This window comes from Danio rerio, chromosome 16 (assembly GCF_052040795.2).
Source record: "Danio rerio strain M-AB ecotype USA chromosome 16, GRCz13ab, whole genome shotgun sequence".
In the NCBI taxonomy this organism is placed as follows: Eukaryota; Metazoa; Chordata; class Actinopteri; order Cypriniformes; family Danionidae; genus Danio; species Danio rerio.
The window spans coordinates 38,132,427-38,145,144 of NC_141036.1; the positions used below are offsets into that span (position 1 = coordinate 38,132,427).

General features: G+C 37.7%; 1 protein-coding gene across 7 annotated transcripts in view; it reads right to left on the reverse strand.

The window, feature by feature from the left end:
- Positions 1-3,755: 3,755 nt before the first annotated feature.
- rspo1 (R-spondin 1) overlaps positions 3,756-12,718 on the reverse strand; it is a 46,022-nt gene continuing 37,059 nt past the window's right edge. For all 7 annotated transcript variants that reach the window (XM_087285590.1, XM_087285586.1, XM_087285588.1 and 4 more), the window contains 1 exon segment: positions 3,756-5,320. In XM_087285590.1, coding sequence (XP_087141716.1) covers positions 5,175-5,320 — 146 coding nt within the window. In that variant the 3' untranslated portion in view covers positions 3,756-5,174.

A 12,718-nucleotide genomic window follows, 5' to 3' on the forward strand; every position in this document is an offset into this window, starting at 1 on the left:
AGAAAGGATGGGAGAGGAGCGAGAAAGGGTGAACAAGAGGGAGAGCTCTGTCCCATGGAGCCGGCGCAAGAATTTATGGTCAGGAAGGGGGATGAAAGTGTAATTTACAGTCCACTCTCTACCGTTCTTCTGCCCTCCCCTCTGTAATGAGAAACGGCTGTTGTGGTTGAAGGGTGCGATCCTGCTGAAGCTCCTCCCCCTGGCGATGACACATCATTAGTTTTTATTTCAGTCTCAACTTTTACAGGCCTTGCCTGGGCACCAACTACCACCGTACATTCTGAACCACAACCGCTGAACGCGAATCACGCAAACAAAAACACCTTCTCGCCCAAATAGTGTTGTGACACGGACCACCCCAGTGAAAATCTGCTGTACTGTAAATATATCATAGATAAATTCTTATCAGGCAACACAGATTACATTATACAAGGAGTGTCCCATATAGAAATGATTTAACAATATTTGCAAACCACATATTAAACATTCAAGTTCATATGTAAATGTTGTAGATATGGAAAATGTTGGAAACCTGCACCTATTGACTTTAATTTATTTGTTTTTCCTAGTATAAAAAAATCAATGGTTACAGCTTTTTCAGCTTGCTTTCTTAAAAAAAAAATATTTGTGTTATACAGAAGAATTCTTAGAGATCTAATATAATTTGGTCCATATTGACATGATAGCATCACGCAGTGGCTGCAGATTTATCAGCTGCACATCCATGATGCATCTCCGGGTCCACCACATCCCAAATGTGCTCTATTGGATTAGGATCTGGTTACTGTATAGGCTATTTGAGTACAGTGAACTCATTGTCATGTTCAAAAATCCAGTCTATGATGATTTGAGCTTTATGACATGGCACGTTATCCTGCTGGAAATAGCCATCAGAAGATGAGTACACTGGTCATAAAGGGATGGACATGGTTAGCAGCAATACTCAGGGCGGCTGTGGTGTTGACACGATGCTCAATTGATACTAATGGGCCCAAAGTGTGCCAAGAAAATATCCCCCACATAATTACATCACCACCACTAGCCTGAACCATTGATACAAGGCAGGATGGATCCATGCTTTCATGTTGTTAACGCCAAATTCTGAACCAACACCGAATGTCACAGAAGAAATCGAGACTCATCAGAACAGGCAACGTTTTTTCCAATCTTCTATTGTCCAATTTTGGTGAGCTTGTGTGAATTGTAGCCTCAGTTTCCTGTTCTTAGCTGACAGGAGTGGCACCCGGTGTGGTTATCTGCTGCTGTAGCCCATCTGCCTCAAGGTTTGATGTGTTGTGCAGTTAGAGATGCTCTTCTGCATACTTCAACTGTAACAAACGGTTATTTGAGTTACTGTTGCCTGCCTCGGACCAGTCTGACCATTCCCTTCTGACCTCTGACATCAACAAGGCATTTGTGCCCACAAAAATGACACTCACTGTATATTTTCTCTGTTTCGGACCATTCTCTGTAAACCCTAGAGATGGTTGTGCGTGAAAATCCCAGTAGATCAGCAGTTTCTGAAATACTCAGACCAGCTGTTTTGGCACCAACAACCATGCCACGTTCAAAGTCATTCAAATCACCTTTCAATCTGATTCTCAGTTTGAGATGCAGAAGATCGTCTTGACCCTGCCTACATGCCTAAATGCATTGAGCTGCTGCAATGTGATTGGCTGATTAGAAATTTGCGTTAATAAGCAGTTGGACAGGTGTACCTAATAAAGTGGCCGGTGAGTGAATATACTGTATAGGATGTCCAAATTTGTATTCACCAGAAATACCTACTGCTTCCACCGAGATTCTGAAGTGTGCATTTGAAGGACACTTTACTATCCCATGAGGCCACAAGAGAGAATTTATGAATGGAAATGAAGCAACACAAGCTATGTATTAACATGACAATGTGGCAGATGTAGTGCATAAACATTGCACACTAAACATATTTATTCCATCTAAACTAAATATAATGATTGTGAAGTACGTTCAAAACATTTTTGATTGCTTTAATGATGATTAAGAAACTTTTCTTGCCTTCACCTACTTATGGATGTAGTGTCATTTTTTTTATTCATGATAGGGATAAACTGGTAGCCCTCTCAACCATCAGGTTGTGAATCAGTATCCGGTTGTAATAAGAGTACATATATAATGCATATCACATTATCATGTAATATTCTCTTATGTATTGTGCCCTTTAAGAGCCACTATTCAGATTTACACACTATTCAGTTTAATTTGATTCAAAATGTTAAACAGTTTGACTTAGTAAGGTATCCTTCACCTTTCATTTGTTCCAAACCATTTTTTTTTTCTGTTGAACACATGAGGGCCAGCACACACCACACTAGGCAGATGATTGGCCGTTAGGCTTCATCAGTCCAGCTAGTTGGTTTGGTGTCGACACATTGTCTCTCTTCTGGTTAACGTCAGAGCTCGTTGGCCCATTTCAGCGTGTCAAATTGGAATCAGGCCGTCGGCTGAAGAGTGCACTCCGACTGGTTAATCAGCAATGAATCAGAGTGCAAGATTGAAGTGACATAGCAAGTAGGGCTATCATTTCAACATCAATATCGCAATGTGATCATTCGCAATAGTCACATCAGGATTTGCAATGTAGAGTTTGTATTATAATGAACCATTTGCATGTACTTTTTAATGACTGTGATTGTATGTCTTTAAAAGCATTCAGGTATAAGAAATTGTACCATTTGTGACCTTAACTACAATTAATTTTATTGATTTATTTATATTTGTATCATTTAGTTACTGTTCTTGAATACTGTTAGACTCAGAAAACACTTTATTTCAATTGTATTTTTTCTTGATTGTATTTATAGATAGTTATGCATAAAAATACTCAAAACACATGCAAATACAGAAATGAACTGCAAATAGCACAGACTACATTGAAAATGTGTCGGGGCACTCCTAAAAGATTGTTTATTAGATTGTACGGAGATGCACTCCCACTGCAGAATCGTCCCAATAGATCTAACATTATAAACTCTTTCCAAATATATTAAGTCGTCTGGTGAAATTGTATTCATATTGCAATAAATATCGCCAAATAAAAAAATATCGCAATGTTAGATTTTTCCAATATCGTGCAGCCCTAATAACAAATAAACAATCATGAAGGAACACAAAGAGGTCGTCTGTAATTTGACTACATTTCTCAAATCATACAGATTATTAAATTATCAGACTTACTTGCAGTAGCGAATCCTTCCCTGGAAAATGACAATAGGTATATGCGGAATGCTTTTTGGTGCAGATAGAACCAGACATGAGCAGACAACACAGTTTGTTTTGTCAGTGCTAGTTGTTTGTGTGTACCAGCCTTAAGAAGATATTTTGAAGAAACCAGGAAAGCTTTACCCATTTACTTCCATAGTATTTGTTTTTACGGAAGTCAATGGTTGCAGGTTTTCAGCTTTCTTCAAAATGTCTTCTTTTGTGTTCAACAGAAGAAAGAAACTCATAACTTATCGACTAGACATGCAGTGTGAACTACATAAATATAAAACCTGATGAAATGTTAATTTGAAACAAGAAAACCAAAAGCAAAATAATTAGCAAACTTTTCCAAACATCGTTTAGCCTGACAAATATTGTAATAATTTGTATGAATCTATAACTTATAAAGCCGTACAGCTTGCCCCAGACTATCGTCCTGCAACTGTCCCATGTGAGGCCATCAAACACAAAAGACAAAAAGATTTCATGAAGAATTCTTTATACATATAAACAAATTCAAATGTTTTAAGTTTTTATTTACCTTGTAGCGTTTTATAGAAACAGACTGATATAATACAATATGTATATTGCATCAAGATTAACGGAAGATGACATGTTCGGTGTCATAATTCTCCATAGGGGAGTGTGTATATGGTGAAAACCCACTGATCTGGCCAAGATTTCCATAAAACATCATAAGCAGATTCATAGAAACGATAAGAACCAACAGCCTCTACGATCTCCTCACAATGCTTTTAGGAAAAACACAGCCCAAGTGCATAAACTGTGAAAAGCAAACAGACTGAGAAAAGTGTGAATGGAAGCTACATATAAATAACTGTATGATGTACAGCCTTCCTCCCTCTGATATTGTATGTCGCAAAGCATTATGAATATGATATACTGAACCAGTTGCAAACTTGATAACTGAGCAATGACAAAAATGATAGTAACTAAACAATGCAACTTAAGCATTATGCTGGTTTAGATTCTCAATGGCTTGGTCTTGATAAGTGTTCCGTAACAGTCCGTCAACATCTCTCATCTCATTGACTTACAACATAAAGGTGCACACAAAAAGTCAAACATAAAAACCGGACACAAGCACACAATCTTTTATACACATACGTCAAAACTGTACATTCCTCATATTATTGCTGCCGTCTTCTGTGCAGAAAATACTGTATTTGTCGTCCCCTAACCAAAAAACCACAATAAACAAAACAAAAATAAAACCGCTTGTAAGTTATAAGTGCGCTTGTCTCTAGGTACTGTATATAATAACATATTTCCCTTCATATTTGGATAGTTTCATCATTATTAAAGTTTCTTCTTTTTCCGCATTCTCTCTGTAAACCACAATATCAGTTCCAGTGCCTTCTTTTGTTATAAACAACAGAAAAAAAAACATACAAAAAACAGAAAGTTTTCACTCTGAGACAGACTCCAGACTGTTTGCTACCTGTCAAAAACATTAGGAGATCCCAAAAGAATGCGATTACAGCTGGATTAGGCGAACCACAAAAGATTCGGATGTGTTTTAGATGCTTTTTAAGCAATGTAAGGACGGTAGACCTTGTTTGTGGTTTCCTCTATGGTTCAGAAACCTTTCTGATAGGTCTAAGAGGAACATATGGAACATGTCTCCAACCACAAAAGGCTTACAAAAAGATAACCATGCACTCGCACACTTCTTGCAAATAGCATGGGACTTAACCGAGCCAGCATCTTAGTTCCCTCAAGCTTTACACACAGTTCATTTTTTTTGTACAGCAATCCTCCAGTTCTCATTGTCATTGATCATGTTTATTTTTAAATGTAGCAGCGTTATTCCTTTTTAAAATGTTTGCGCATAACTTTGACCTTGTCGCAGTCAGTCTTGAAGATGAGCCAGAGGTTCTCTTTTCGTGAGCCCACCTGATGCTGTGATGAAATTAGGTCACCATGCTGGTTGTAATGGTGGGGACAGTGGTGGACCGGTTAGTGTTCTTTCTTTTCTTGTTTCCTCCTCTTTCCTTAGAGTCTCGTCCGCGGTTCTTGCTATTTTCTCCACGGTTCTGTTGGTTCTTTTTATTTTCTCCTGGAAAAAAGTAAGATGCAATTAGATTAAACGATTTGTCTTTACAAATGGATGAAAACAAGAAAAAAATCTTAAAAATAAAACCAAATGGTATTTTTGCCATAGAGGTTCCTGCCATAAGAAGTTCCCCAAAGAACCTTTTGGTGAATGGTACATAGCACCATTGTCTGTCTTATGCAGAGTTCAGACTGCATGATTTTATCCCAGATTTAGACTCACCACCAGGTTTTGAGAAATCGCAGACAAATGTTTGAAATCACAGGTAAGTCGGTGCTTGTGTAAATTTACTAATCATTTACTCATGTAAGTTTGGCAGGAGCACCTGTGTTTGTCTGTTGTGTCATCTGAGCAATATCATAACCAGGCAAACAAAGAAAAAAGTTGAGGAGAAATTGCTAATTCCCTTCAAACCCAGGTAAGCAAATATGTACATTTTCTACCCCATTAAAGGCTTCTTTCTCGTTATGTACTTAACAGGGACGGACTGGGACAAAAATTCAGCCCTGGCACTATAGCCACACCAGCCCACATTATCATACGTACTGTTTGTTTGACATTCTTGCCAGATTTTGATTATGTCCGCGTAACCTTTGATTGAGTCGACCCCTCTCGAAACTATCACCGATTGGGCCAAATGTTTATCATTTACTATTACTATTACTATTATTACCATCATCAACTTCATCATAATATTCACCTTGCACGAGATAAAAGCTGCATGTAAAAACAATACATATAAAAAATAATAATAAAATAAAAAAATAAAAAACTGACCGGCCCACATTTAAAAAAAATGGTTCGGCCCTTCTGGCATTTGCCAGAATTGTCAGATGGCCAGTCCGCCCCTGGTACTTAATTTAACTTACTTAATTCTTCCTATTGTAAAGTCATGCATTGTGAAACCCCCTGTCGCCGATCTATCTTGCGGTGTAAACAAAGCAGCGATGAAACGCTTGCCCAGATCTGAACTTGGCGTTAGTATGTAGAATTTTCTAAAACACTAAAGAACCTTTTCCATTATAAAAACGTAGTATGATAACATTAGTACTATGAAAAGTTTCTATGAATATTAAGAGTAGAACTATACATGTTTCCATCCAAAATTCCAATTAACTTTATGCGCAAAACAGGAATATCCCATTAAAGAGCAGAACAAAAAACAGAACAGAACAAAATCGTCACTTCCCGATTAACTGGTAGCAAATATCAACAGAAAAAATGGAATTTGCTGTGGTAGGAGACGCTGCGTGAATCTTTTCCTTATGTAATGAATGACTTGCGCTTCAGAAGACAGTATGCTGACGTGCAATAAATGCATTATGGCGTGTGACGGCATGAGACGCGGAGCGCAGATGCTTTTGACAGTGAAATGGTTAAGGTGTTTTAGAATGACTAAAACAACATTTCAGATTATATCATCACATGATCTCTTATAACAAAATCACAAGACCTTTTATAATGTGCATACTGGAATTTGTTCATTAAAAATGTTTCCATCGTAGTTCATGCGCACCTTTTCTTATCAAATAGAAAGTTTATTAGCAAGTTATGCACATGTTTTTTATGCTCATTTTCAAAATCTTGGGTTTCCATAAACCAATTTTTTTTATGCGCTCATCCGAAATGCGCATAAAAATAGGTGGATGGAAATGTAGCTATTGTCGGTTTAATTGCCTTTAATTGTAATAATCAATGTCAACCTTTATTTTTAAAAGTGAAAAAAATACATAAGAAACAATGAATGTTTGAGGGTAGATACAGCAATATATATTACATTTAGTGATATAATTAATATATATATATATATATATATATATATATATATATATATATATATATATATATATATATATATATATAATGTTGCAAAATGAGAACAAACCCATGTGTGAACATTAAGTACAAATAGCTGATTAGCTCATGCTGAACTACAGTACTATCCAAAAAAAAAAAAAAAAAAAAACGTGCTGAAAAACACAGGCTGGTTCGTTTCCCATCAGCCTCACTCGCACTATAAGGGGGGGAGTGAGGGCCTCTGGACTGACTGATATTTGTTATGAAGTTAGTGTTGTGAGTCTCTGTGTTCCCTGGAAACCAAAGTCAACACTCATTTGGTGCTGGAGAGCATTCACTCTGCACTTGATAACATGAGCCACACACACTGTCACTCTGCGGCTCCTGAAATTGGCTCTCTTCTCATACTAGGGCCCTCATTATTTTTACGTAAAACAATTGGATTAAAAATAGAATGGAATGGGTGAATACATTTGTTTTAATTGTATAGAAAAAAAGCAGTTTTATTAAAACTTTTTTTATACTTGAAATGGGATCACCAAAAACAAAAAAGACGGCTTTTTTTGGCAAACATTTTAGGGTTTAATGGACTTGAATCTAACAACAAAACAACAAATAATTAGCATTCCGTGAGTTTATTTAACTGACTTGCCAAGGTCTGTAAAACACAAACAGCAGCTCTTATCTACTATATCAGAGGCACAATGTTGTATTATTGAATCATGTATATCACAGTAGAAGGTGTACTCCCAGAAAAAAGGTAAAAAAGCTATCACTGGACAGGTTCCTTTTCAAAAATAACATGTTGGTACCTAAAGAGTCTGTGTTGGTACCTCAATGGTGCGTATTACATAGTACAAAATTGAACCTTTTGAATTTTTAGGTACTAATATTCATGTTTACAGTACAATATAGGAAACAAGCATGCCATTTGAAAAGGTTCTGGCCCAGTAACAGTTTTTGTAACTTTGTTTCTGAGAGTGTTCGTTAATACAGATGCAGGAAATCACTGCTATTCAGACATGATGTTACAGTTTTACTCATTTGGTTTGCCTCATTTCTTGAAACAGGAATTACATTCTCAACACTCTAAGATTGTTTTGCAAAACATTCTTACAGTTTAGCACAACACTATAGCTCACTTGGAAAAGCTCATATCTTTTCCAAAACTGTTCACTCGTGTGTCAAAACTAAATTTCCTTCTCATTTAAATAGTCAGTGCCCCCAAAATCATTTGTCCTCTTGGCATTGCGTAAAGACTGCATGTCAAAATGTTTAGTTGTTTTGTCACTATCGCAGAGAACCATTGTAATTTCCCTCATGTCCACCTTTCAGTCTTAGCTCAGTTTTTGAAAATGGTTACTCTACTGTTTTTATCTTTTGACAGAATGCAATAGTGTATAAAACTAAATAAAATAAATCTATAAGATTTATAAAATTTATAAAAAGGATTTCAGTTTGAGTAGCCTCCAATATGCTTCTGTAATAGGGTTGGGCATCTAAGCTATAATGCCGATCCGATACGCATCTCGATACAAAGAATACGATCTGATATATTAGCGATACATTTGTGACATATTGCGATGCAACACGATACGATTCACACCCATATCACGATACGATGCGATATTTCAGCACTAACTAATTAGATCAAATTTATGAGATGATGTGAAAGAGGATGCTGTGCCATTGAATGAGTTTTATTTATTATTAGATTATTTATTAACCAAGCAAAACCAAGACTTTTTTTTACAAACTGGCTCTTCTCTTAGAGCCAGAGTGTCAGTTTACAGTAGAGGGCCATTTTAGAACATATAGCACATATTATTTAAGTATTTTCAAGATAAACAGAATGTATAAGTGCAATATATATTAAAAAAATATGTATATATTTGCACTCTTTCAACATTAATAAAATTAGCATTGCACAACAAGAATTGTGATTTAACTTCTCAACTATGAAAACAAGTTTTACAAAGATATTTTGCCACTGATTATTCAAAACTTAAGGTTGTGAACTAGCAGTGTTATGCTGCTTTGAAACATCACTGTCACTGTAAACAACAGGCTAATAAAAATATAACAAACCAGCAATCTTCTTGCTGTGAGGTGGTCAAACTACCCACTGTGCCACCGTGACACCCAATTATTTTTATCATTATTATTATTAATATTATTATTATTATTATTAAATAAAAATTAACAGGAGTAGGTGTTTAAAACCTTCGTTCTCCGTGACACTAGGCTGAATATCTTTGCAGATGAACAATGCAATAACATCCGTTATTGGCGTAGAGCGAGCAGAACTGTTGCGCATGGAAAAAAAACTTGCAATGCTTTTCTCACCACTTTTGGAGCTGGTTGAAGCAGTGCGAAAGCCGGGGATGCAGAAACACTGGAAGATGCTTTCACAACAACACCGTGGCGCCGCTTCAAGTGAGATATCAGATTAGTCATACTGCCCGCGTATTTTACAGATGCGCGGCACATTTTGCAAATTGCATCTGTCCTGTCATGTCGTCCATCCTTAAATCCATAATGTTGCTTGCCATACTTTAGATTTAAAACTCAGTGGGGAATAAAATGTTTGTTTTGCTTCTCGCGCTTTCTGAGGGCGCTCCACTAGCTTCATCCGCACACCTGATACACTGAGTTGTAGTGTGTGCACATCCGCAAATCCGTTGCTAAGGCTTACTTTATGTAGGTCGATTAAATTATGCGCCAAAACAGGTTGACAACACTTGTTAATAAATAAAAAATACATTCTATATTAAAAATATAAGCTGTATCTCGGAAAAATCGATGCATCTCGCAAAAACCGATGCATCTCGATTTGCTTCCAAAATTTCATTCATCCTCTGCTGCTCAACCGATGCACTCGCATCGTGCACGCGCATGACCGCGTATCGATACATATCGGTTAATCTTCCCATCCCTATTCTGTAATGTGCCATTATTCCCATCCAGATTTGCAATAATCCATCACCAAGATCTTGTATTGATGATGGGAGAATCAGACTGCTGTGTAAAGCCTTCTGCAGCACATCCTAAAGATTCCGTGTAGGTGCTAGAGTAAGGGCGTTTCTTTTTTTCCAGTAGGGTTAAGGTTTGGACTCTGTGGTGGCCAATCCATTTGGAAATGGATTGCTCTCATGCTCCCTGAACAACTCTTCACAACTTGAGCCCAATGAATCCTGACCATTATAATCTTGGAATATGTCTAAGCCATCAGGGAAGAAAAATCCACTGATGGAACAACCTGGCCATTCCATATATTCAGCTGACCTCATTCTTAGTTTGCTCAACATTTCCGAACCTAGACCTGACCAACTGCAGAATCCCCTGGTCATACTGTAGCACTGCCTCCACGGACACTAGGTATGATGGGTGCATCACTTACTTCTCACCCAGATTCCATCACTCTGAAACAAACCTGTACTCATTAGTCCACATGACCGTCTTTCCTTGCTCCAGAGTCCAATCTTTATCCTCCCTAGCAAATCAAAACCTTTTTTCACTGATAAGTGGTTTTCATCTGGCTACACAGCTGTTTGGTCCCAATGCCTTGAGTTCCCTTCACATTATGCCTGTTAAACTGCTCTTACTTTCACTATTAGACAGCTGTGAGCTCAACTCTTTTTTTATTATTTAGTTTCTGAGACATTTAAGTGATCACTGATCTTAATTACAAAGATTCTTTTCTGACACATTCCTCAAAGATGATGGTTCCCCACTCTCGTTCAAGTGTCTAATGTGTTGGACAGTTCTTTTACGTGACGTGACGTTGCTGGAATGAGAATCAGCACCTCCGTTTGACTTATTATATAATACAGAGAATTCTGTGCAGCTGAGCTGTACTTGTGACAGTAATGAAAATCGTCTGTGTTGCCACACGGTGGCTGCGTCTGTTTCTGTCTAAAAAACTGTACGTGAGCACAAAAAAACAGATGACAGCTGACTGAAACATAGATGTATGCCATGTTTTCATGGATGTACGCTTAAGGGGGTCACACACCAGAAACGCCCCTCAGCGACGCACAGCATCGCGCCACGCAGCGCCATGAATTTTAGAATTCTAAAGATAGGTTTCTATCAGGGTACACACACTGGTGCCGCAAGTCGGCAGCTGTCCGCAGCGCCCAGCCATGACTCAGGACACTGTTCTTCTGCACTGTACTTCTGCAGCGCCACAGAGAGACAACTGAATAGTTTAAGGTTAAATATCATGCGGATGTGAGCGTTTGGTGTGCAATACTTTTAACCGACATGTGCGCACCGTGTTGTGGCACTGAGCGGCACATCTGGAGTGTAACTCCCTTTAGTGTCTGCGTGAGAGGATGTATCTTTTCATAACCACATGTGACAGATGTCTGTATTGTCATTTCACATAGGGAAACCAGAACTATTACCACATACATACAGTACAAACCATTAAAAAAAGTAGCATTTACATAACATTTTCATTGTACTTCTCACTCACCACCACAGAGGAATTTGTTCCTGAAAACATCTGATAACCTATATTGTCTGCAAATAATATGAAACACAACAAAATGACAACCGGGCTTATTTGTGTTCCCTCTCAATTTGCACTGTTTGCTTAGTTTGGCCACTTCAGTCTTTGTTCTCACACTCTCAGTTGTAGCTGAACAGCCAATCAAAATGCTCTCTTTCATAGACAGCCAGCATAAATTCTACATGCCAAATTGGGTAATCTCCCTTTGACATTAGCCTGACTAGAGTCGATGGGTGTTTCTCAATTCCAAGAACACAGAGAACGGACTTGCGTTCTTGTGAAGAGCGATCTTGCCAGGTTACCTAGTTTGAACAAAATCTGGAGACCACGGAAACACAGAACACATCCTCTGAGAAATGTATAAATAACATGCACAAAAACCTTACAAATATACTTTGCACAATACAAATAAAACAGATTTTAATACAAACTTCATCAAATAAACACCCTAATGTGTTTATGCCTTTATTACGATTTTCATTGTGAATGTTTACTTTCACAGTCTCATTTAGTAAAAATTATAACTCTGAACTTTAATAATGAATCTGCACAAAATGCTGCACTTCCCACTTCCTTTATTCAGTCACAATTTCTTCTGGGTCTTCTTGAAGGAGTTCGGTGCTCAAGAACACATCCAGGAATGTTCATGCATCCTCCGTTCTTGCGGTCTTGAGATTTGGAACTGAACTTTGGCGGTTGATGATTATGCTACATCAAGAACATGAGGATGCGAGAACGCTGATGTTCTAATATTGAGAAACAGCCAATGTGTGGAACACAGCAAACTAACTAGCCTGACAGATGCTCACTGATGTCATGATTCTACCCAATGGCAGACTGTCAGCTTGGTGTGTCGTGGTCTTTAAATATATTGTTTAAAGTGTGCATTGCCTAGATTAGGGATCTTGGAGATCCAGAGTCCTGTAGATTTCCATTCCAACCCTAATCAAGCACACCTCAATAAGCCAATCAAAGTCAGGGAGTTGAGATTTTAGGGTGCTTTCACACCTGTGAATCGATTCAGTTGTTCCGAAACAGAGATTACAATTGTTACATTGTTGCTCTTTGCTCTTGGAGCGGTTCGCTTT